Source organism: Ruditapes philippinarum, unplaced genomic scaffold, assembly GCF_026571515.1.
Source record: "Ruditapes philippinarum isolate M1 unplaced genomic scaffold, ASM2657151v2 ctg53_1_1_1_1, whole genome shotgun sequence".
Classification (NCBI taxonomy): Eukaryota; Metazoa; Mollusca; class Bivalvia; order Venerida; family Veneridae; genus Ruditapes; species Ruditapes philippinarum.
Window position 1 is genome coordinate 90,114 of NW_026855612.1, and position 27,430 is coordinate 117,543.

Consider the following 27,430-nt stretch of genomic DNA (forward strand, 5'->3'; position numbering starts at 1 on the left):
TATGTGGTAATTTTGTCTGCACTTCATCACCAAATTTTCTGTCATCATCCATTTCCCTGTCGTCATAATAGGTAACCCCAGAATAAATATAGCCAATCAACGAGCATGCTCTATTTTTATCCTCAACAGACAATGAGGTGTAGGTAACTAATACCTGCACTCAAGTTAATGCACTGTACATTTAAGAGTTTATGATTTAACTGAAACATATTCATATACTATGATACAAGTAATGTGATAGCTCAAATTACCACAATCTAGTTCACATGAAATAAAATGCTTTTTTTTTGGAATATATTTGCATTATTACAGATATACAGTGAATTGGCTACAGAGGGGGTCGCAGGTGCCACTTCTGGAGGGTATTGTGGGCAGGGCCCAGGAGAGGGTCACAAGTTCGAGACCAGAAATACGCACCAGTAGTATCACCGATGATAATATCTGGTTGCCAGTTGGTCCTGACAAAAGGTTTTATTTTTAAACATTATCAAACTTTACCTTTAGAACCTGAAGCTTTTATTATAGCTGATCAGAATATATTTCATTTTTAAATTGACCCTTGTTTTTCATACATATACTTTGAAAATACCAGTGTTTTTCATGCTTTGAAAATTTCTTATAAGTTTTTTTTACCAACTTGAAAAATTCATTATTTCAACTTAACTTTAACTTTGTAGATTTGATAATGTACATATGTTCTATATTATTTCAGTTTGTGTTTTTATACATACTACTACACAGCATGTCCATTTGGACAGGCACCAGTGGAATGCAGTGAGAATCTTTGTTATGACAGGAAGTGTCCAGGTATGAAATTTTTACATGTCAACTGGATTATGTTTAAAATGAAGGATACTGGGATTATTTTCACCAGTTAAGATTCTTGACTTATTCCTTAAGTCAACTTAAGTCAACTTTCTGGGCTTATTCCTTCAGTCAACTTTCTTGGCTTATTCCTTAAGTCAACTTTCTTGCCTTATTTCTTCAGTCAACTTTCTGGGCTTATTCCTTCAGTCAACTTTCTTGGCTTATTCCTTAAGTCAACTTTCTTGCCTTATTTCTTCAGTTAGATTTCTTGGCTTATTTTGTCAGTCAATTTCTTGGCTTAGTCCTTCAGTCAACTTTCTTGACTTATTCCTTCAGTCAACTTTCTTGGCTTATTCCTTAAGTCAACTTTCTTGGCTTATTCCTTTAGTCAACTTATAGGCTTATTCCTTCTGTCAATTTTCTTGGCTTTTTCCTTCAGTCAACTTTCTTGGCTTATTCCTTCAGTCAACTTTCTTGGCTTATTCCTTTAGTCAACTTATAGGCTTATTCCTTCTGTCAATTTTCTTGGCTTATTCCTTCAGTCAACTTTCTTGGCTTATGCCTTAAGTCAACTTTCTTGGCTTATTCCTTCAGTCAACTTTCTTGGCTTATTCCTTCAGTCAACTTTCTTGGCTTATTCCTTCAGTCAACTTTCTTGGCTTATTCCTTCAGTCAACTTTCTTGGCTTATTCCTTCAGTCAACTTTCTTGGCTTATTCCTTCAGTCACATTTCTTGGCTTATTCCTTAAGTCAACTTTCTTGGCTTATTCCTTCAGTCAACTTTCTTGGCTTATTCCTTCAGTCAACTTTCTTGGCTTATTCCTTCAGTTACATTTCTTGGCTTATTCCTTCAGTCACATTTCTTGGCTTTTGCCACAAGTCAACTTTCTTGGCTCAATCCATCAGTCAGCTTTCTTGGCTCATTCCTTGAGGTATCTTTCTTGACTGCTCCTTCTACCAGTTATTTTCCTTGGTTTCTTCTTTCAGAAGTCAAGTGACTTAATTCGACTAGATATAATTTTTAAATAAACTGTGGTTGTTACACACAAAATTTGATTGACACATTATTGTATAATATCTTAATATTTTATCAGCAATATACTTTGTATTTAAATGTATTTTAGGTTATCCAGATGCTTTATGTAGGGTGAACAATTGTGGGGGATGCCAGTATGAATGGTATCATGGTATATCTGGTAATGTTTTACAATGCTCGGGATGTATAGACAGATATGATATAGAAAGAGGGGACGGTACATCCTGGTCCACCTCCGACTGTGAAACATGCTCCTGTGAGGTAATCTTACTTACAATTCTTTATGCACTTAATTGGCCACCTTAGTGCAATAACTGATTAACTCCTATTAAATTTAATAGAACTTATTTCGTTACTGCACTAAAGTAATATTATGTGTTATGGTCTAGTTTTAATCTAATGGCCAACCAAATGTATTATGGTAAGGCTGTGTGATCGAGTGGTTAAGGTCATTGACCTCAAACCACTTGCCCCTCACTGCTGTGGGTTTAAATCCTGACAGGGACTTTAGATTCTTTCACGTGAGGAAACTATCCAGCTAGCTTATGGAGCATTGATGGTTCTACTCAGATGCCTGTTTATGCCTGAAACAATGCTCGGAAGACCTGAGGTCTTCCTCCACCTGTAAAGCTGGAAAGTTCCCATTTTGATTACACTGTGGTGGTGCGATGTAAAAGCCAATAAAGGAACAAAATAGTTAATACAATGTATACAGATATAATTTTATTATTTAAAACTCTTCATAAAACACAATGAAAAATTAGTTTATTTCATGCTTTCCAGTGTTTTATTGTAATATATCAGATAATTACATACTGATAAACCACTAGTGAAATGTATAAAATATAATTTTCACTGTAGCTGGACTATATCTTAATGCGGATGAAAAGAAAATCATAACTAAATGGAATAACAGGCAGAAATAAATGCGTAAATCTTGTTTCTTTAGGAAAAGAAAGTCGATGTCATCATACATCATGTTAAAAATGTAACAAAATTAGAGAAATTTAACAGACCTATATTCAAAATTGATGATGTGACATCATGATGTGATGACGTCACAAAGGAGAATGCGTGACGTTATGCGGCAAAATCAGTAAAAAATACTTAAAATCACTTGAAAGCATAAAATAAAAAGAAAATTTATTTGTTTTACATATAAGATTGAAATGTATTTCATTCGTGAACACCAGCTATTATATTTTCACTCGTGGCTACACCACTCATGAAAATATTGCATCTGGTGTTCACTCAGTGAAATTATATTTCAATCTTACATGCAAAACAAACAAATATCCTCTATATACTTGTCTTGTGGTTTTGGTTCTTAAAGTGTACCCTTGCCATTGTCTTGTATGCAGAAGTAGGCCTGAACCGCCTCCGTGGTCGAGGGGTTAGAGTCGATGACTTCTAATCCAGTAACCTCTTTGGCGTGGGTTCGATCCCCAGGAGAGGCTATGGTAGTTTAGCGCGGAGGAAGGTAGTCTAGTACTGGTGTAACTCTCCAGGAACGATGGTTAGGAAACAACCCGCCTATATGACTGAAATACTGTTGGGAAAAGGCGTTAAATGAAACAAACAAACAAGAAGTAGGCCTTATATCTTCACTTTTTCTATATTCAGGATGGTTTAGTGACCTGTATAGAGGAGACATGTGAACCAATATTGTGTACACATCCTGTAAAAATACCCGGCCAGTGCTGTCTACAATGTGCTGGTAAATATATATATACTTTGTTTTAGTAATAAGACAATGAAATAGCCATTGTTTTACATATCTAAAAACATTAATCCACAAACAGTTTTAATGAATGAATTGCGTTCTTAGAAAGACTTCATTTTGATACCATTAATGTATTGGTTATAATTCATAAGCTTCTATAAAACAATTGCTAAAAAATATTAGTTTTCATATTTCTTTCCGAAATATGATTAGTATGTTATATGCAAGTAAAAGAATCAAACACCGGCTGTCGTAACAGACCAGAAAATCTAGCTCTTGGGTAACTGTTTAGCAGAAACTCGGAAGAGCCTTGTTACTGCCGTAAACAGCTACCCTCGAGCTAGATTTTCTGGTCTGTACCAGCAGATGGTGTAAGATTCTTATAATATAACATGTTCTCGTTGTTGCACAACTTTCAGGTATTTCAAAATCAAGCTAATTCAGCAATTTTAAAAGAAATATAAAAACAGAATTACAAATCAAAAACAGTTTGCTGATAAGACTATTTCATTTGTTAAGGCCAACTTTTGTGTCGCTGTATTTGCAAAAAATTTTTAAATGCGTCATATTTCCACAAGGATTGCTTGTTTAAATGATTATTTGATAAAACCTTCATTTATTTTATTTATCAGGTCAAATGTGTTTCACTTATTTTGCATGATTTAATTTTTGAAGAAACATATATAATAAAATAAATTAAATATTTAAAAAACTTGTATTAACTGTTGATGTAATGTTATTTTCTAAGACTGCGAGTATGACGGTGTTCGTATAAGGAATGGTCAAGAGTTTACGCCAGCGGATAACAAATGTAATAAATGTTTCTGTAGCAATGGTAACATTGACTGCAGTTACGTCAACTGCCCAGACCTTGGTTCATGCTCGTCGCAGCAGACGTTTGATGGCGAATGTTGTCCCACGTGTTTAGATTGTGGTAACAGGGATAATGGCGACACATGGAAGGAAAGTCCATGTCAAAGTTGCACTTGTGTGGTAAATTTCCATAATAACTTACTCATCTACATTTCTTGTTAAGAAACTTAATGAAATTAAGGATATAATTTTTATGCTCCCCGAAAAATTTCGGGGGAGCATATAGTCGGCGCCTTGTCCGTCTGTCCGTCCGTTGTCTTGTCCGGAGCATAAATTGAAAACCCTTGGAGATAATTTGTTTAAACTTCATACAGTGGTAGATGGCATTGAGGGGGAGTGCAGTGTCAAAGAACCATAACTCTATTTTTCCCGGTTTTTGAATTATCTCCCCTTTTAGAAAAATCTTGTCTGGGACATAACTCTAAAACTATAAGAGATATCAACATGAAACTTTGTAGTTAAATAGACCTCAATGGGTAGATGTGCAGTGCACAAGAACCATAACTCTTTTTTGCCTAATTTTGGAGTTATTGCCCTTTGTTAATTTTAACAGTGTGAACTTTGTCCGGAACATAACTCAAAAACTGTAAGAGATATCAACATGAAACATTGTATGTAGATAGAGCTCATTGAGGGGGAGTGCAGTGTCAAAGAACCATAACTCTATTTTGCCCAGTTTTTAAATTATCTCCCCTTTTAGAAAAATCTTGTCCGGGACAATAACTCTAAAACAATAAGAGATATCAACATGAAACTTTGTAGGTAAATAGATCTCTATGGGTTGATGTGCAGTGCACAAGAACCATAACTCTTTTTTGCCTAATTTTGGAGTTATTGCCCTTTGTTAATTTTAACACTTTGAACTTTAAGAGATATCAAGAGATATCAACATGAAACATTGTAGGTAGATAGATCTCATTGAGGGGGAGTGCAGTGTCAAAGAACCATAACTCTATTTTGCCCAGTTTTTGAATTATCTCCCCTTTAAGAAAAATCTTGTCCGGGACATAACTCTAAAACTATAAAATATATCAACCTGAAACTTTGTAGGTAGACAGATCTCAATGGGTAGATGTGCAGTGCTTAAGTACTTGAACTCCGCCTTGCCAAATTTTGTAGTTATTGCACTTTGTTCATTTTTATATTTTGAACTTTGTCCCGGTCATAACTCAGAAACCATAAGAGGTATCAACAAGAAACTTTTTAGGTTGATAGATGGCATTGATTACAAGTGCAGTGCAAAGAACAGTAACTCTGCCTTGCCTAATTTTGGAATCATTGCACTTTGAACCTTTTCCAGGGACATAACTCTGAAACTACAAGAGGTGTACTTTCCTGTGTCCAAAACCTATTCGGGGAGCATCACCCGGCTCAAACCGGGTTCTTGTTTTATATGTAGCAGTACACATGTATGTATTTACATACATATACAAAATGATAAATAGAGGATATTGAATGAGAGTAAGTTCATTACCGAATTAATAGCATTTGTTGGGTAAAATTTTATTATGTGAGCCTCTCTAAAGTGTAATATTATTAAGCATGATATTATTTTATTAAAAATGTTCAATAAATTCTGTAATGAACCTGGACTCATTTAGTATCCTCTATTCATCATTTTCGTATTAGATATCCAAAATAAGACTGTTTGCAGTGAAAAAGAATCACTTTTCATTGATGCACTGATATAACACAAATGACACCATGTCAAAATATATGCACGGCCATGCGTTTTTGTGCCCCCACTTTAGTGGCAGGCATTTAGATTTACCCTTGTCCGTCTGTCCGTCCGTCCTTCGGTCCGTCCGTTCTCTTTTGTGTCGCACGTAACTCAAAAAGTATTTGACCTAGAGTCATGAAACTTTACAGGAATGTTGATCAGCATGTGTAGTTGTGCACCTGGGTATTTTCGTCTGGATATTTTTAGTATTGCCCTTGACTTAGTAAAATTTTGCAATTTTCAACTTGTGTCACATGTAACTCAAAAAGTATTTGACCTAGAGTCATGAAACTTTACAGGAATGTTAATCAGCATGTGTAGTTGTGCACCTGGGTATTTTCGTCTGGATATTTTTAGTATTTTTAGAGTTATTGCCCTTGACTTAGTAAAATTTTGCAATTTTCAACTTGTGTCGCATGTAACTCAAAAAGTATTTGACCTAGAGTCATGAAACTTTACAGGAATGTTGATCAGCATGTGTAGTTGTGCACCGGGGTATTTTCATTTGGATATATTTAGTATTTTAAGAGTTAATGCCCTTGACTTAGTTAAAATTTGCAATTTTCAACTTGTGTTGCATGTAGCTCAAAAAGTATTGCACTTCGAGTAGAAATGTTCATCAGCATGTGTAGTTGTGCAACTGGGTATTTTCATCTGGATATATTTAGTATTTTTAGAGTTATTGCCCTTGACAGTAAAAATTCACAACTTTAACTTGTGTCACATGTAACTCAAAAATAATTTGACACAGTCATGAAACTTTACAGGAATGTTAATCAGCATGTGAAGTTGTGCACCTGGGTATTTTCGTCTGGATATTTTTAGTATTTTTAGAGTTATTGCCCTTGACTTAGTAAAATTTTTGCAATTTTCAACTTGTGTCGCATGTAACTCAAAAAGTATTTGACCTAGAGTCATGAAACTTTACAGGAATGTTGATCTGCATGTGTAGTTGTGCACCTGGGTATTTTCATCTGTATATTTTTTGTATTTTTAGAGTTATTGCCCTTGACTTAGTAAAATTTTGCAATTTTAAACTTGTGTCGCATGTAACTCAAAAAGTGTTTGACCTAGAGTCATGAAACTTTACAGGAATGTTGATCAGCATGTGTAGTTGTGCACCTGGGTATTTATATCTGGATATTTTTAGTATTTTTAGAGTTATTGCCCTTGACTTAGAATTTTTTTGCAATTTTCAACTTGTGTCACATGTAACTCAAAAAGGATTTGACATAGAGTCATTAAACCTTACGGGAATTTTGCTCAGCATATTTAGTTTTGCACCTGGGGTTTCGCTTGTGGATTTATCCAGTATTGTAGAGTAATTTCCCTTGACTTAGTAAAAACCGTTTCATTATGTTGTTATTTGTTCCTCGAGTGCTTGAGTTAGAATCAACTAACTTTACAGGAATAATGATCAACATCACTAAATTACAGGAATAATGATTCACATCACTGTGAAGCTATGCACCTGGGACTTTGCATGTGGATTATTTTTCAGTTTTGTTAGAGTTATTGCCATTGTCTTACAGTGGTATAAATTTGCAATTTTCAACTTGTTCATGCATAGCTCAAAAAGTATTTCACTTGTAGGCCTGAAAGTTTACAAGAATGTTGGTCAGCATGTGTACTTATGCACCTTGGGGTTGTGGATTTATTCAGTATTTGTAAAGTTCTTGCCTTTTACTTAGTAAAAGATTTTTAGTTTTCAAAAAATATTTGACCTAGAGTCATAAGATTAACAGAACAGTGGCGAGGTGGGGGCACCCGTGTCCTATGGACACATTTCTAGTTTACAAAATAACACAAGCGGCATGGGAATGTGATAAAGATGCTTACTATTACAACAACAACAAAAAAATATGTAAAAGATTGTATGTTATAATGGTGATTGTCCAACAGTTGATACTGGAAAATGTTTAGGATAAAAAATAAAATTACCTTATCAAAATATAAAAAGACTGCCCCACACTTTTTATGAATTAAACGTTACGGGTAAATTTGATAGACATTTACTGAAATTTCCTTGGGCCACGTTAGTTATTTATCTATCATTCATACCAAGTAAATAATAAAAAATTTCGGGAATTATGACTAAATATTACTTAATTTCACTTTCACCAGTTCACTTTTGGATGGGCATAATCTTTACCTTAGTGCAATATCTGGCTAACTCCTATTAGATTTAGAAGGACTTAACTCATAACTGCACAAATGTGACATAATTTCTCTTGAATTTGTGCTCATATGCAACAATCAGTGTTACATGATACAGCATTGTGTTATAGGATGGACGTGTCGAGTGTGACAGGATTTTCTGTATCCCCCCTGACTGTAGCCACCCTCGGAAATTTCCAGGAGAATGCTGTCCTTCCTGTGACGGTAAATTTGAGCCGTGTCATGACAAAACCAACATAATGGGTTTGTGACCAGCATGGATCCAGACAAGCCTGCGCATCTGTGCAGTCTGATCAGGATCCATGCTGTTCGCTAACAAACCCAACTACAAGTAGAGAAACTGATAGCGAACAGCATGGATCCTGATCAGACTGCGCGGATGCCCAGGCTGGTCTGGATCCATGCTGGTCGCAAACCCACTATGTTGGTTTTGTCATGACGCGGCTCATTTTTGTTTATAAATTATCTTTTTTAATATAATGTATATTTATCTTTCTATTAATTTTTCATTTATTTTTATTTTTCTCTATACCCGGTACATGATATATTACTGATAATTTTACACATCAAAAACATTAAATGTAATTGACCTGCAAAAAAAGAATATTTTACTTTATGAAAGTTTTTTTTGTCCTTATCTATCATTTAAAGTAATTATTGTAGACTTGATTCAGAGTAAGCTACTTAAGGTACTGTTTTTTTTTATGTTTTTCCTAAAATCAAACCGAAAATTGATAGGAAAATAGTTTTTCTCTCTCTTCAAGGTTTCACCTTTTTCATTCCAAATTTATTTTTGCCAGGTTGTACAGTGGCTGGTCGCGACTTGAGAGACGGAGAAAGTTATATGCCAGATGAGTGTACAGAATGTGTGTGTAGTAATGGTAACGTTGTGTGTGATCCACTCCCATGTCCTCAAGCACCGTGTCTGACTGCGATTACACCAAAGGGAGAATGCTGTCCAAGATGTGATAATGGTAGGTCACATGATAAGCTTGTTTCAACAGCGAAATTACGTTATCCTAATCCTAAGCATGCCATTTATAGCATGCGACTCATCTGGCAACCCCATGCCAGATGAAATTTCCAGCATGGCTAAAACTAATGGAAACACCAGTCTGATATGCAAGAAATAGCTTTCTGTTATATAATTACAAAATAACTTTGTTAAATATTTATCTTTTTCTTTCAGACTGTACATATGATGGTAGACAATACCGGCATGGTTTGTCATTCAGGTCCCCCGAGGACAGGTGTATCAACTGTACATGTGACAACACCATCGTAAGGTGTTCACCCGTTACCTGTCCACGAATGGATTTGCCGTGTAGGAGACCTATAACCCTACCTGGAGACTGCTGCCCCTCAAAATGTCCCAGTAAGTATCATATAATAGAAACATGTTTGAATATGCTCTCACTTAATCTGCAGAATAAATTTGTTTTGCTTTGAATTTGGAACAGTCTTAATTAAAAGATTTCATACAATTACAAAAATTGTACTACCAACAGTAGAGAGCCTTGTTAATTTCTAACTTTTTTTGGAGAGGACATAAAAAGCTTGCATTACTGGAAAAGTATGTGTATCAGTGAATATTTAAAGGCACATTGTGCCTCTGAAATGATTGAATTTTAAGTACTTTATAAAGGGCAAACAGGAGTATTATAACACTATTATTAACCATTATTAACACTAAAATGTTTACAAAAGTTAAGACCTGACAATAAGTGTGAAAAACCTGATACATACTTATAAGTGATACATTAATAGGAAAATTGAAAATGAAGTTATACCTGTGAAAATAATCAATCTCTGACAAAACGATTGGTTTCTCTTTGTCAGTAAAAAAACATGGAAAAAGAAACATTTACAACAAATTTGCTACAATACAATTACTGCCAAAATTGTGAAATTTACTGTACACGAAAATAACCTGATTTACGGTACTATAGAGTTTAGCAAAGAAATTTGTGAGCAAAATATAAACTTATTTTCCTGTTGCCTATATAATGTAAGTGATAATTCATAATGAAGACTGTGGTTACAATTTATTCAGTTTTTCAATTCTACGAGTTAATATATAGATTCAGTAACAGCTATGGTTTTCTTCAATATTTTTGTCGGATATTGTATTTCCCATGATTCCTCTTTTTTCAAGGTTGAGCTCATGTATTTCAATGTTGAATGTATAATTATGTAATTAACTTGTGTTATTATTTGATCTCTTATTGATGTATTGTGTTGTATAAATTGTTTTGTACATTGTTGAGGCTCACAGGGAAGACTGAGCTTGCCCAACTGTGTTGCCACATTAAAAAAAGTTGTTACTTATTATATTCATGTCCCATTTGTTTCCTACATGCTAATTATCTCTATTGACCCCTGTGTTAAAGCTTGTCTAGCAGAAGGTAGAGAGTATGAAAATGGGGAGAGATGGACATCTTTGATAGACCCATGTGAGAAATGTGTGTGTGAAGAGGGCATTAGTTCCTGTTCAAGGATACAGAGATGTCCTCAAGAGTGTGATCATGGCGTGACCAGGCCCGGCGAATGTTGCTCTCAGTGCACAGGTATGTGAATGTTGGTTGTGAATGAACTTATATGTACAAGAAATTCTTAAAAGAATATTTACTACATGTATATCACAAATAGTCATATTTTATGCTTAAGCATATTATTTATGCTCAGTTAAGAAACAAGTTCTTTTAACTTACATTAATTTGGTTCATTGCCTGAAACTTACAAGATCTGGTTTTTTTTACAAGATAAAATGGTCATGAAGAGAGTAGGGCTCAAACCCTTGGTGCCATGCTTGAGAGACAAGGACTTAAACCTTTAAGTCATGCTTAACCTTTGGATGTTTATTTGTTTTTAAATCATGCATCAGCTGATGAAAATAAGTGCTTCTATATCATTAGTTCATAGTTTTATCAAAGCTACACATGTATCACATGAATACATTCATATTCTTTTTATGCCCCCGCCATATAATGGCAGGGGCATATAGTGTTACCCTGTTCCGTCATTCCGTCATTCCGTCCTTCCGTCATCATCAGTTTCCGTTCATTATCTTAATAACCCTTGCACATATTGAACTCAAATTTGACATATGGATATGTCATGAGAAAATAAAGGTCAAGTTTGAAATTGGTCATGGTTCGATGATTTTTGGCAGAGTTATGCCCCTTTTACATTGAAAATAATATGAAATTTTCAGTTTCCATTCATTATCTCCCAAACGGTTCAAAACATTCAATTCAAAATTGACATATGGATATGTCATGAGAAAATACAGGTCAAGTTCGAAATTGGTCATGGTTCGATGATTTTTGGCAGAGTTATGCCCCTTTTACTTTGAAAATAATATGATATTTTCAGTTTCCGTTCATTATCTCCCCAACGGTACAACACATCCAACTCAAACTTGACATATTGATATGTCATGAGAAAATACAGGTCAAGTTCAAATTTGGTCATGGTTCGATGATTTTTGGCAGAGTTATGCCCTTTTACTTTGAAAATAATATGAAATTTTCAGTTTCCATTCATTAACTCCCTAATGGTACAACACATTCAACTCAAACTTGACATATGGATACGTCAAAGGAATGCGCAGGTCAAGTTCAAATTTGGTCATGGTTCAATGATTTGGCAGAGTTATGCCCCTTTTACTTTGAAAATAATATGAAATTTTCAGTTTCCGTTCATTATCTCCCCAATCGTACAACACATTTAGCTCAAACTTGACATATCGATACGTCAAAGGAATGCGCAGGCCAAGTTCAAATTTGGTCATGGTTCGATGATTTTTGGCAGAGTTATGCCCCTTTTACTTTGAAAATAATATGAAAATTTTCAGTTTCTGTTTATTATCTCCCCAAACAGTATTAAACATTCAACTCAAATTTGACATATTGATACGTCAAAGGAATTCGCAGGTCAATTTCAAATTTGGTCATGGTTCGATGATTTTTGGCAGAGTTATGCCCCTTTCACTTTGAAAATAATATGAAATTTACAGTTTCTGTTCATTATCAACCCAACAGTGTTACATATTCAACTCAAAATTGACATATGGATATGTCAAAGGAATGCGCAGGTCAAGTTGGAATTTGGTCATGGTTCGATGATTTTTTGGCAGAGTTATGTCCCTTTCACTTTGAAAATAATATAGATACATCTTAGGAATAAGCAGTTTAAGTTTGAATTTGGTCGTGGTTCAATGATTTTAGACAAACTTATCTTTCCTGAATGTTGGAAAAATTTTGAACTTTCAGTTTCAGCACTCATACTTTTGTGGAAATGTATATAGCCATTATGTTGGCTACAAATATGCAATATGCTATTTTTAAAAGGTTAAAACTGAATATTTTCAGTGCCTTGAACATTGTATAAAAATGTTTAAGACTGAATAATTTCAGTGCCTTGAACATTGTATAAAAATGGTTTGTGTTAACATTGAAAAGTTTTAAGGGCTTTGAACTTAAAATGAAAACAATAATTTGTGCAAACAAATTTGGAACTAAATATCATAACATTTGAAATTTCGGCTGCATGCGGGGGCATCCGTGGCATGATGACACATTTCTAGTTATATTTATGAGGTAAACTTACATTTTTCAAAGCAGTACCGTTTGCCTAGTGGTTAAGGCGTCTGCGTTGGATATGAAGGTTGAAGGTTCGAGCCCCACGGGGAGCGTTAATTGAAGGATGAATGTTTCTCGCGGGACTCGTTCCAAATTGGCCGCTTTGTGAGCCACGTGGTTGTTAAAATGAATGGTTACTGATTTCTATCTGCCTGGCGCCTGGCATAATGGTAGGAGTTGGGAGGTACATGGTATGCAAGCAAAAGGTGTCTAATAAGGGGTGACACTATTTATCTTTACCTTATATTTCATTTACTATTATATAAGAATCTTACACTGATTGCTATAACAGACCAGAACATTTACATAAGTAACAGCGACATTCAACATGTCAACTTTGATTTTCAGATTGTAATTTCCTTGGTCAAATCGTGAGAGACTCACAAGTTTTCGTCCGTCCAGGGGATAATTGTCAACAGTGCACCTGCTCAAGAGGTCAGGTGACCTGTCAATCATTGGGACCATGTCCAAGGCTACCATGTAGAGTTACAGAAACACCCCCAGGTGCTTGTTGCCCACAATGTAAAGGTAAACCAATTTTTACAGACCATTATTTGGGTTTTTTATCCCTTTACCTGCTGAATTTGTGGAATGGATTTGCTCAGCTTTGAAAATAAGCCAGTCCTTTCAAAGTTTGAAATATTCCAATATAAGTTAAAGTGCAAGAATTGAGCTACCAGCAATAAAGAGCCCGGTCAGACTGCAAGGATGGTTGCTGTGTTGGTAGTTTATCCTCTGGGTCACCGCAGTTAGCCACATTGAATTAACCAAAGCACAGTTCAGCCACCACCGTTCCTGGGCAGCCTGTCAAGCAGTTACCTTCACTTTTCAAGGAACTGATAACTTCTGTACATGCCAGAGCAGAGGTAAAGTGTGAATGACTGAAGAAAGGATTTCATGATCAATCACAATGAAAGTGACCTGTGCTGTTAGCCTGGGTCTCTCTATGTACAGACTGGCCTAGTTTTATATTTGTGGCAAAGGCTAATTAGTTCGTTTCCATCAGGTTAAGGGTTTAACTTACGAGATCTTGCCAAATACAGTGATTTGTGGTTTCATATTTAAGGAGTATGAGCTTTGAGATACTACTGTGTAGAAAGTCTTCAGGAATATCACCTGTCATTCTGTGTAAAATATGTGACTTTGAACTGCATATTTCCCTTTTTCATTATAAGTGCTTTTCATTGTTTTTACATGTTACTGTATGTCTTGGTCTCATACAGTGACCTTCATGTTCTTTCCAACCCAAAACTCATCTCTTTGGCTAATATTTGGTGATATGATATGTGATTTCTGATTTCAGTATGTGAGTACGAAGGTCGGACATATAAACATGGCGATGTTGTGTACTCTGATGATTGTTCTACTTGTCACTGTAGAGAAGGTAGTACAGCTTTTATCAATGGGTTTGAGCAAAATGGTTGTATTGCCTTTATGTCATATGAATTACAACCATTTCACAACAAGCCCTCAAATTATAGACATTGAAATAAAAAAAAGCCAACTCATTTCTATACATGTATTAATTTGAATGAGAAAGTCACATAACAGATTCAACATTTTTATCATTATCATTTCCAAAAAAAGTACAATGAACTTGTCCAACTTTAAATTTGGAACTTACTTCAGGGAAGTCAGGCTCAATATTTTAATAGTTATATTTTAAAAGCTAATATGAGCCGCGTCATGACAAAACCAACATAGTGCGTTTGCGACCAGCATGGATCCAGACCAGCCTGCGCATCCGCACAGTCTGATCAGGATCCATGCTGTTCGCTTACAAACCGTATTACAAGTAGAGAAACTGATAGCAAACAGCATTGATCCTGATCAGACTGGATCCATGCTGGTGGCAAACCCACTATGTTGGTTTTGTCATGACACGGCTCATATTAAGAATTACTAGTTGTATAGAGCTTTGTAAGATTGAGCAGAAATAATGGCTTGTCCAGCTCAAAACTTGTTTACAGACTAAATGTATTTAATATGAATCATGTAGTATTGAAAAAATGCTTTGGACATGTTTAATTGCTTTATATATGTGCATGTATGTTAATTTATGTGTGTTTCTTTTATTGTTTTGTGATTGTAATGTACCATTTGAAAGTTTAATTGTTGTTTCTATACAGAGATATTGTTTAGATAGATATTGTTCAGCAAAGTTTTCAAAATAAAGTTTTAAAGGGCTCATGCCTTTAGAAAGAGCAAACATTAGTTTTAAAATGTTTAAAAAGTGGTTTTAGAGCATGTTAGATGCTTATCATAAAATGAAAGAAGCACAGAATGTGAAATTATTGGCCATAAAAGTAACAAATTTAAACAAAGTAGTATTTTGACTTCAATACAAAATACCAAATAACTATAACAATATTAGGTAACAAAAGCAACAGAAGCAAAAAATGTTACTTTGCCAATGACAAATATTTTGGAAACTATAACAGGACCCCACAAATGAAAAGCTTTTGATAAATTAAATTAAAAACATTTCTTGGGCATAATGGGCCTTTAAGCATGGATAATTTTTAATTTCAGGGGAGGTAAGCTGTGAGTATGTGTCATGTCCGCAGTTAAGTTGTCGTACCCCAGTACAGTTACCCGGAGAGTGTTGTCCAGTTTGTCAGCAATGTGATTACAATGGGCGTTCGTATGAGGAGGGTCAGAGATTCACGCCTAAACTAGAACCGTGCCTAGACTGTGTGTGCCAAGTGAGTGTTACTGCTTAGAATTATACTGTGTGTAAGCTGTTCTTATCTTCTTAGATAATTGGTTTTTTCTATGAAATTAAGGCAGCATGTTTCTAGATGAGTAAAATGAATCTTACAGGTTTAATAAAGATTAAATTGGAGAAAAATATATTTAAAGTTAAAGAAATATTCACAATCTAGGGGAAACTCTAATGAAGGATTTGTTATGCCATATAATAATGTAATAAACTATTTTTTTTGTCATGGATTTCTACCTTGATATAAAAGGGGCAAGAGCCATTCCTAAATACTTTGTCATTCTATAGGTAATAGTTGTAATCTGGGAACTCAGCAAAACTTGGTTTTTCCAAGCTAGTCCCCAGGTGCAAACAACTTTTACCATTATGTTGGTTTTGTCATGATGCGGCTCATATTTCTTTTTATATAATTGATAATTAATATGTATTACAAATAATTAAGGGAGGTGAGGTACGTTGTAACTCTAGAGAAAGTGAATGTCCAATATCACGCTGTACTCATCCGATCCGGTCTCGTAATCAGTGCTGCCCTACATGTGATGGATGCAGTTATCTACGACGACGATTTAGGAATGGACAGAAATTTGTTCCACCGGGAAGTGATAATTGTAAAGTGTGTAGATGTATGGTGAGTTCAGTTTATAACTTGTCTTAAATTACCAGTGACCGCCCCTACAAACACTTAAAACTGGTGTCGGCCCACTTGATTTTTGCTGTACATATTATATCATCATTCATTATTATATGAAGCTTTAAAAGAATACTTCATTTGCGATCTTTTGCAGTTTGTATCAGCTTACTCCATTTTCTCTATATAAAAATATATTTTTAATCAGTCTCATCATACGCTAAATTTTGCAATATTTTTAAAGGTAAGAACTATTTGCATAGTTCCTCTTAAAACCTTCCACCCAGAAATGAGGCCCAGCAGGAGCAACATTAAGATTACTCAGAAATTTCACAGTCACAGAATTACACTTAAAGTCTCTAACCAGTATGATTATTTGAAGATTAATAAATCATAGATGAAAATGAATAAATTCAGTCTCTTAAGTTTGAAGACTTGACTTTATAATATATTATAATAACTATAACTTCTATCATTATTGATATGAAAATTTATAAGTTATAGATGAAACTGAATAAATTCAGACCACTTTTAAAGTTTGAAGACAAAACTTAATTATCTATTATCATAACTGTGTCACTTCTGTAATTAGATTATTTTGAAAATTACATAAATATCATAGATTTTCACTGATTTTTGTGATGTGATTTTTTGTACCAACAGGGTGGCTCTGTACAGTGCAGTTATATGGGTTGCCCACCAGTGAACTGTGACAATGCCGTGCTAGTGAAGGGTCCAGTGTTGTCCAGTTTGCCCCATGGGATGTAATGTGATGGGTATAGAGTATAGAGATGGTCAAACATTCATTGACTTTATGGATAGATGTAAAGTCTGTACCTGCATGGTGAGTGTTTTTGTTTTAAAAAATTATAAGTAAATGGTAAAATTGGCTGAGTGGTTACAGTTGCCAATTTTGAGTCACTTGCCTTTTTCTGTTGTTGGTAAATTAATTTGGCAATATCCCTTAACTTACATAATTTCTTAAATGGACTAACCCAGCTTCTGTTTTTGGAACTGTCCATTATCAGTTTTGGGGATATCAAGATGAAAATTCAAACTTAATCAGCTAACAGTGTAGAGCCTGGTTGAACTGCACAGAAATACAGGCTGGCCTGGCTCTATACTGATGGCTAAGTCTAATTTCTTTTGGTTCCAGGAAGTTATGGGTTTCATTTGTTTTGTTTTAAGGAAGATATCAATTTCACGAAAGGAGGATGCTGTCGATTACCGAAGACATCAGAGTGTATTACATCAAAATACCTCGAAATTGATAAGGATTACAAACCCTAAATGGAAATTCTCAATTTAGAATTATTTCATTTTATTCAGGCTTTCTTCGTATAACTTCCGTGTGCATGGGTAATTCTATTTTTTTTTAAGCATTTAAGGAATATCTATGATATGCAAGGAAAAGTTTGGCTGCACAAAACAATGAGAAATACAATGATTTGTGATTGCAACCCAACATCAAACTCAACATTGTTATTGTATAAATCTAAACGAAGTCGCTGCATATCGTGCCTGTCTTTAAGTGATTATAGTATACTAAATATAACTTTAACAGAGGAAAGACAAATTTCTCAGATATACAGTGACGATTTAGATTGCAAAGATAAAAAAATACCACAGAGCCTGCGGCCCTTTGATTTTAATGGTTTTTATTTTATCATTACAGATGGGGAGAATCCGGTGTATGAACATGATGTCATGTCCGACAGTAACATGTACTCATCCTGCCAACAGACCCGGGAACTGTTGTCCGTCTTGCACGATGTGCGAGATTAACAACGTACAGTACAGGAACGGACAGACATTTACCAACCCAGCTGATCAATGTGAGGAATGCTCATGTAGGGTAAGTCAGCACAGCGGGGGCTGGATGTGAAAATGCGCAAATCTTGTGTGAAATTATTAATAATTGCAAGTTGTAACAACTGTTATGTCTTGTGTGAAATATTGGGAGGTATGTAACAATGGTTATGTTTTGTGTGAAATATTTCAAGATTTGAGAATAGTTGTATCTTATGTGAAATATGGCATGGTATGACAATGTTCTTATCCTGTGTGAAATATTGCAAGATAATATTATGACTGTACAGAATCTTTGATAGTGTCTCTGCTTTGTCAAACAGGCAAACCGGAGACTTACATCAAAACTGTTGTAACTTAAATGTAACTCCTTCTTCCTCTTATATGAATTACACCTATTTTGTAAAAAGCGATTTTTACTTACCAAATGGTATAACAAATGTTGCCCATTGATACTTCATTTAACGCTTAACCATAATATTATTTTTTGTACCTTTTTTAGATTTCTTTTTGTACACATTTTACAGTATGGGTCAGTTACTTGTCAGAGAAAAGCTGTTTCCTGTCCTCGTGCCAACTGCATAGATCCCGTCCTAGACAAGGATACATGCTGTCCTATATGTCCGGCTCAGTCTTGTGTGTACGCCGGGCGCCAGTACCGGGAAAGTCAGGAGGTACCAGCATCACGGGATCAGTGCGAGGTGTGTCACTGCTCCCAGGGTCTCATTGATTGTGGACGTAGGGAGTGTCCAGCTGTCAACTGTAGACATCCAGGAAGAGACCAGTGCTGTAACACTTGTGAATGTATGTTACTTTTAATTCACAACATTTAATTGCGTTACCCGCTCTGTTAATTTAGAATAAGTAGATCAACTTTGAAACCAATGTAAAAATAGCAAAAAACATAAAGCAGTGCAAGTGTATTAATTTACACAAAATCAGGGTGTTGTAAGTTAAAAAAAAATCAAAGTTGTGTGAAAGCTTTTACACAAATTCAAAGAAGTGAAAGTCTTTAACATAAATTCAAAGCTGTTGAAACTTTTACACAAATTCAAAGCTGTTGAAAGCTCTTACACAAATTTAAAGGTGTTGAAAGCTTTTACACAAATTCAAATGTGTTGAAAGTTTTTACTTAAATTCAATGGTATTGAAAGCTATTACAAAATTCAATAGTGTTGAAAGTTATTACATAAATTCAAAGGTGTTGAAAGCTTTTACACAAATTTAAAGGTGTTGATAGCTATTACACAAATTCAAGGCTGTTGAAACTGTTACACAAATTCAAAGCTGTTGAAAGCTATTACACAAATTTAAAGGTGTTGAAAGCTTTTACACAGATTCAAATGTGTTGAAAGTTTTTACTTAAATTCAATGGTATTGGCAGCTATTACAAAATTTTATAGTGTTGAAAGTTATTACATAAATTCAAAGCTGTTGAAAGCTTTTACACAAATTCAATGATGTTGAAACTTTTACACAAATTCAAAGCTGTTGAAAGCTATTACACAAATTTAAAGGTGTTGAAAGCTTTTACACAAATTCAAATGTGTTGAAAGTTTTCACTTAAATTCAATGGTATTGAAAGCTATTACAAATTTCAATAGTTTTGAAAGTTATTACACAAATTCAAAGCTATTGAAAGCTTTTACACAAATTTAATGATGTTGAAACTTTTACACAAATTCAAAGCTATTGAAAGCTATTACACAAATTCAAAAGTGCTGAAAGCAATTACACAAATTTAAAGATGATGAAAGCTATTACACCATTTTAAAGCACTGTAGGGATTAAATTTACAAGCACACAGTCTGTCTCACATGGTCATTAAATAACATGTAAACAAATATTAGAAATTCTCTGTTTAGTTTTGAAATATTATACTTGCTGTTGTTATTTACTATTTTTGGTAACAAATGTATCTCATGCCATATTTTTAGACTGTGAATATAACAGAATGCGTTTTGAGTTAGGAGAAATGTTCCCAAGTCCGTATGAGAAATGTGAGGACTGTGTGTGCAAGGCGGGCTCTGTAGAGTGCACAAGAAGAGCATGCTCCATGCCAGACTGCAGTAGTCCTACCTACCCACCCGGAGAATGTTGCCCAGTCTGCTCAGGTATGGAATCTTCTTCAACATAAATTTTTTTTTGGCTCATTTGTTAAAAACCTTTAACCTGCAGAATTTTTTAAATGGACTTGACAAGCTTCCATTTGTGGAACTGTCCATTATTAATTTTTCGGGATATTAGGATGAAAATTTGAAGTGAGTCAGCCAAGAGTATATTGAATATGACATTACAGGATGACCTGGCTCTTTACTAGCGGCAAAGGCTTATCACTTTTAGTTCCAGCAGGTTAAGGGTTAACATTATTTGACTTATATAAGAGTCTGCATTCATACTTGTAATCATAGACTTTTATTTATGTGTGTACATGAATATATTTCTGGTTGTGGTAAATGTTTTACCCAAGAAGATGCATAAGTGATGCTATAAATTTCTGCCACCCTGAGTTGTAGAAAATTTATTCTTATGGACGGAAATTGAGTTAATTGAATGTTCTTGAGGTTACAATGCTTGATAATAAAATCCAGGCATTGTAGATTAATTCGATATCTTTTAATTGAACTAAAATTACAAAAAGTTATTTGAGTCATACAGTACTGTACCTCTGCTTTGGCATGTACAGAAGTTTTCAGTTCCTTGTGAAAGTGAAGGCAAGTGGTTCTGCTTGACAGCCTGCCCAGGAACGATGCAGTGGCTGAACTGGTGAGTTCAAAGTGGCTTACTGCTGTGGTACAGTTGTGGTACAGCGGATAAACTCCCAACACTAATGTCATGATTTATTACTGGTTCTGTTTTTCAGATTGCACGTTCCAAGGATTACTGTACCGAGATGGCAGAGACTTCCAGAATCCGAGTAAACCATGCGAGCGTTGTCTGTGTATTGCAGGCAATGTAGCTTGTGACAGTAGGCTGTGTCCAAAGGTACCCTAAGCTGCGAACAACTAAAATCAGTTTTAACGAGCTTTGTTATGAAACAGTCTAACGAATTTTGTTATGAGCCAGTCTAACGAATTTTGTTATGTCATTGTGCCTAATTCTATGTCAGCTTAAAAGTGTAGTCGGACAATGCATCTTTGTGCTTATAGTTCAGTTGTTAACATTTAATAAGAGAGATGAATGAATTGACAATGAGGAAAGTGGCGGAATTTTAACTTTTGAAAAATAAAAATGAAGTGGCCTTTTTTTGAAAGGGGAGATTAACATTATGCCACAAAGTGGTGCAATTTTTGTAAACGCTTTGTGGAAGTTGCAAAATAATTGTTGTAAAGTGTTCTTTTGTGTCATTTATTCATTTGGATTACTTTGTATGTTATAGTGTGAGTTATAACTATTTAAGTAGGATGTATTTATTTTTAGACATTGAATTGTGAAAACCCCACACAAAACCCTGTTAAGTCTATCATTTTACCACATAGGTATGATTCATTTGTTAACAGAATGATACATATAACCCTAGAAATGTAGTGTTTAATACTCACAATGAAAATTGATTAGTTATTGATTTTTTCTGAACAACTTGTGCGTTATCTTTCTTATAAAATTTCATGAGTTTGTTTGTTAATTATTTCACATTTGTAATTCTACGTTTTCAGTAAGTGTTCATTTACAGTGAACTATTTAAGTTATGGCACCTCTATATGAAAGTTTAGGAATCATATACAAATTTAATGTAATTTCATATACATGTACAAGAAAATTCAAAGTCAAAGAAAATCATGCTATAATTGAGTCTGTGTTAAGTTTTCCATGATTAGGCAAAAAATAGGTAAATTTGTCATGATTAGGCCAAAAACAGTTAAGTTTGCCATGATAAGCCAAAAATAGTTCTGCTTCTCAAAGTCTCCTTACCTCAACTGCCCTAGACATTTTATTTGCCTTTTAGCTTTTTCAAAATCTTTTCTTTACAATATATACATGTATAAAAAGATATATAAGAAAAGAAATTCCTACCCGCTTGATGGAGTTCTGGAGATCAGAAACGGAATTATCTTTTTGCCTGACAGCAGAGCCTTTTTACGTAACATTAATGTATTACTGCATTATCACCCAAATCAAAGTCATTTCATTGATTTGCTAGGATTTGATAAAATATTTGTATCATTGTTTTATGGTAGATAGAAACTTACTGTTCACAAGTTTGTTTTGTCATGTTTAAAAACACATGCTAACATTGTTATCTGTCGCCTGCATTAATATTCTATACAGGTTCATCTAGATCACCTAGAAAAGGTATTATCTCTTGTATATTTCTCAAATAAGACAGCAAAATGTCATTACATGCAAAAGGTGTACTTGTAACAAAGGGAAGTAACTTACCATTTACTGGTCATTACAGTTTTTTTAAGCAGTATATGATGTTGATGTGAACAATGATTTGTATGCAGACATAGAAGTTTAGTATTAAAATGTGGGCCATTCCATGACAAACCTAGAAAAACTCGAGCACCTACAAGAGCAACAAATCTGATAAACAAGTCATTATTTTAGTATAATAGCATTGTTTTAACTTGAAAGCTTCTTTTCATCTGCAAGAACTTTCTAAGTAAATGATACTTTGAGTATATAGCTATTTATGTTGAAACAGTCATTGTCAGAATATGGCCCATTTACAGTCAAGCAGATTATTGTCAGAATATTACCCATTTAGTTGAGCAAATTTTAGAGAGAAAGGTAAAATTGCATTCAACCAAACAGATGTCAGTGATTGACCCATTTACATTTAGCCGAACAGATTTTGTCAGAGAATGAAATATTTAAAGTTCAACCAAACACATTTTGTCAGAAAATGACCCATTTACATTTAGCCATACAAATTTTCTTAGAAATTGACTTACATGCATTTACATTCAACCTAACGAATTTTGTCAGAAAATGACCCATTTGCATTCAACCAAACAGATTTTGTCAGAAAATGTCTCATTTACATTTAGAGACAAACAGATTTTGTCAGAAAATGACCCATTTGCATTCAACCAAACAGAAAATGTCTCATTTACATTTAGGCTTTTAGCCAAACAGATTATTATCAGAAACTTACCTATTTAACAAATTTTGTCAGAGAAAGGTAAAATTACATTCAGCCAAGCAGATGTTGTCAGAGAATGGCCTATTTATGTTCAACCAAACATGTTTTTTCAGAGGATGTCCGTTTTACATTTATCCAAACATATTTTGTCACAATATGTCCCATTTACATTTAGCCAGTCCTTAACAGTTACCGCTTAGCCAATATTTATTTGGCTAAGTTTTGTAATATCAGTTATTCACTGAATAAAATAGTTGTGTTCAGTGATTGATTATACCTCAATATTTTATTATTCCATTTTTGTACTTTTGTATTGTTTTTTTATTGTATACAAAATAAAGAAAAAAGACAAAAAAGTTTTATTGTTTACAAGATATTTTATTGTTTGAGCAAAACAAGTGACCTTGGGGTCAAATAAATAATCTACCTAGAGACTGAATGTGCTCAGCCATCCGGTTAGCTGAATAGGTAGAGCTTTGGACTGTGAATCGGGAAACCCGGGTTCGATTCCCAGACGGTGCAGGTCAATCATGAAATCCTTTCTACGGTCATTTGTAATGTACCTTTGCTCTGGCATATACAGAAATAACAGTTCCTTCCGAAAGTGAAGGCAACTAGTACTGGTAAACTGCTTGACAGTCTGCCCAGGAATGTACGGTGGCTGAACTGTGCTCTGGTAAATTCAGTGTGACTTACTACCGTGATCCTGAGTGAAAACTACCAATACCTCCACGAATATGCTCATCCAGATTCAACCATTGTCAGGAAAATAACCCTTGGTTATTATATAAAAATAACTGAAAAAAAATATTTAATTGTATTTATTTTTATAGTTAGCCAAGTTGATTGAAACTGTTATGTTACATGTATATCGTGATAAGTGAAAATATGCACAACAATGTTAACTATTTGATGATAACTTGCACAAATCACTCAGAAAAAATCTGAATCAGGATTAAATGATCCTGTTTTTATTTTCATTGCTTTATGAAACTAAAATTGAATCTATTATATGAAAGACTTTAAAGTTGAATGGTACAAAAATTGCTGATTTGCACTGAAACAAATGCCCTGTTTGGGGATAAAAAAGGACAAATAACGAAACAAATTCAAAATTAATCATATCAAAATAAGGATCAATTTTAGGATCAAGATCAATGTAAAATGCCTGTATCTTGTAAAGTAACAATAAGTGTAATTTTATAATTTGCCACATTTATAAGTTGATATTTAATATATTAGGGTAAAGAATGGAATATATTTGAGATGTTGATCCTGATCATTAAATCTTAGTGAACACAACAGGCCCGGTTTTACCGTCATATACTTTATTGAAGAATTATTAATACGCTAGTTGTCACACAAAAATCTAGCTTTCTTACTAGAAAAATTTGTGCAAGTTGTGTCATTTTTGTGTCGCCTCTACGGAGTAGTGGCGACATATAGGGATCACTTCTCTGTCTGTCCGTCTGTCTGTCTGTCCCTCCGTCTGTCTGTCTGCTTTTATGTGGCTATTTTCTTTTGTGTGGCTAAAAAGAACAATAGAGAGAACAATAGAGTAGCCACATAATTACTGTCCTGTGAGAACGTCCGTCCGTCCGTCACAAAACTTGTCCGGACTACTCCTCAGAAACTACTGGTGCAATTTCATCCAAACTTTACAGGAATGATCAGTACCAAGTCTAGTTGTGCAAATTGTCAGCATTTTTTGGTTCAATGATTTTTGTCAGAGTTATGGCCCTTTAATAATTTTTATTTTTAAAGATTGTCCAGACTACTTCTCTTATACCACTAATGCAATTTCAATGAAACTTTACAGGATTGATCAGTAGCTCAAGCCCTTGCGCATATTGCACGGGTTTTCCGGTTGAATGATTTTGGGCCGAGTTATGGCCTTTTGATAAAAAGGTGTTTTTTTCTGTGTGTTGCCAGATACACAAAAGCTTGTCCGGACTACTCCTCATAAACTACTCGTGCAATTTCATCCAAACTTTACAGGAATGATCAGTACCATGTCTAGTTGTGCATATTCTCAGCATTTTCCGGTTCAATGATTTTTGTCAGAGTTATTGCCCTTTAATAATTTTTATTTTTAAAGTTTGTCCGGACTACTTCTTTTATACCACTGGTGCAATTTTATCCAAACTTTACAGGAATGATCAGTACCAAGTGTAGTTGTGCACTGTCCGTCTGTCTGTCCGTCTGTCACAAAACTTGTCCCAACATGAAATTGGCCATCATGAGGCAACACATGTGATCACTGATCGCTCCTGTCAAAAAGAAAAAAGAAATCAGAAAATAGAAATGGAGGAATTCTGTTTAGGCAATGCAATATCCAAAAGAATGTAATATTTTAAATTAAAATATCAATAACTATGTTTTTCAAGCGATTAATTATTTTGTTCTTACCTTTGGAAGATGTTTATTTCATGACTTTTTTGTCTATATGAAATAACAAATTCAGACAGGTGAGATTGTGTATTCTTGCATATCAGACAGGGTTATCTACTGCATACACTGGTGCAACAAAAACCTGTCTTAAACCACTTGTGTAACACAAGTCACGTTCTTTAAAAGACATCATTCCCGCACAACTTTAATGAGTAAATTGCATTCTTAGAATGACGTCATTTTGCTGTAATGAATGAAGTTCTAAATTCATACACTACTGTAAGAAAAAAGTTTTAAAAATTAGTTTTTGTACTTTCTTTCTGAAGTATGATTAATATTTAATATGCAAGTAAAAGAATCTTACACAGGCTATCATAACAGACCGGAATTTCAAGTTTTAGGGTAACTGTTTAGCAGAAACTCGGCAGAGCCTCATTACCACCATGAACAGTTACCCTCGAGCTAGATATTCCGGACTATACCGGCAGCTGGTGTAAGATCCTTTTAATATAACAGTATATAGAGGCTGGGACTTGTATTTTAAGTACCAGGTACATGTTGAAAAAAAATGCACTTTTATTACAACCATAAAATATCTCAAGTTCTCATTCAGGTATCGTGCCGGTACCCAGTTTTAGTTGACTGTTGCCCATCATGCACAGATTGTCTATATAATAATGTCCAGTACAAGAACGGGGAGACATTCTCAAGTGGTCAAGAATGTGGTCAGTGCCGTTGCATTAACGGAGATGTACAATGTCAAGATGCTCCGGTGTGTCCGGCGGTCACTTGTCGTCATCCTGTTACAAGACAATGTTGTCAGCGGTGTACTGACTGTGATTATAAGGTAAGAAAAGTTGCTATTTCTTAAAGGGACTCCACTGACTTTTTTGTTGTTGACATAACAGGACTGAAAATTATTTTTCAAGATAAATTTTCTATTTGATGTAGATCTAAACTTTTAAGCAAAATTTTAGATCATTGCTCACTCTGTTTTTCCAGAAAAATTATTCAAATTATGAAAATTGACCCAAAATTGAAGAGTTGCAATGCTTTTCATTCAATTTGGGCTAAGGGTAGGACTGAAATATAATTTTCAATTTTTATGAGTACAATGTACAAAATATATATTGTTTTGTTTATCTTTCTGTTTTAAGTACCCCAGTAGATCTATGCATGAAATACAACTTCCATATTTACCTGTGTGTAGTTCCTTTAATAACAACCTTTAACATGCTGCAGTAATGCTGCTGTGTAATGGACTTGTCCAGTTTTGAATTTAAAACAGTCCATTTAATGTTTAAGGAATTTCAATAGCAAAATGCAAAAAAATATCTTAAAACAGTATAGATCATTGGTAGGCTGATCTGACTCTTGGTTTATACAGAATTCATTTTATATGGGTTGTGTAGGAAGCTATAAACTTACTAACAGTACCATTCCTGGAGCCAATCAATATTCAGCAATGATTGTAGAGTTTATTACTTAAGGATTTTACAATGGCTTGCCTCTGACTTGGTAAGAAGCCATTCAGCCAGCTTTCCTGAGATTACTAGTTCTGACTTTATGCTTATAACTTGGGATATTAATCACTTTCTGATCATTATCAGGTTAAAGGTCAAAAAAGTTTTGTGTTTATTTAATATAAAATCTAAAATTCTTAATCTACTATTAGGACAGTTTTTTCTAATTTTTATCTTGAATCTTTAATCTTGCAGCAAATATCACTTTCATTGCTTTTTAAAAATTAGTGTATTTTAGGAATTTCAGTTACATATTTTCACCTAAATATGACATTTATTTTAGCTTGT

General features: G+C 34.3%; 1 protein-coding gene across 1 annotated transcript in view; it reads left to right on the top strand.

Moving 5' to 3' along the window:
- LOC132743895 (kielin/chordin-like protein) overlaps window positions 1-27,430 on the top strand; it is a 146,143-nt gene that overhangs the window by 18,824 nt on the left and 99,889 nt on the right. The window contains exons 8-27 of the mRNA XM_060732489.1: window positions 313-468; window positions 713-807; window positions 1,932-2,104; window positions 3,467-3,560; window positions 4,315-4,559; window positions 8,448-8,541; window positions 9,138-9,311; window positions 9,527-9,712; window positions 10,728-10,904; window positions 13,329-13,508; window positions 14,284-14,364; window positions 15,513-15,685; window positions 16,145-16,330; window positions 16,994-17,094; window positions 17,519-17,573; window positions 18,006-18,185; window positions 18,667-18,943; window positions 20,077-20,253; window positions 21,003-21,124; window positions 26,233-26,466. Of these exons, the coding sequence (XP_060588472.1) occupies window positions 313-468; window positions 713-807; window positions 1,932-2,104; window positions 3,467-3,560; window positions 4,315-4,559; window positions 8,448-8,541; window positions 9,138-9,311; window positions 9,527-9,712; window positions 10,728-10,904; window positions 13,329-13,508; window positions 14,284-14,364; window positions 15,513-15,685; window positions 16,145-16,330; window positions 16,994-17,094; window positions 17,519-17,573; window positions 18,006-18,185; window positions 18,667-18,943; window positions 20,077-20,253; window positions 21,003-21,124; window positions 26,233-26,466 (3,160 nt within the window). The remainder of the gene's footprint in view (window positions 1-312; window positions 469-712; window positions 808-1,931; window positions 2,105-3,466; window positions 3,561-4,314; window positions 4,560-8,447; window positions 8,542-9,137; window positions 9,312-9,526; window positions 9,713-10,727; window positions 10,905-13,328; window positions 13,509-14,283; window positions 14,365-15,512; window positions 15,686-16,144; window positions 16,331-16,993; window positions 17,095-17,518; window positions 17,574-18,005; window positions 18,186-18,666; window positions 18,944-20,076; window positions 20,254-21,002; window positions 21,125-26,232; window positions 26,467-27,430) is intronic.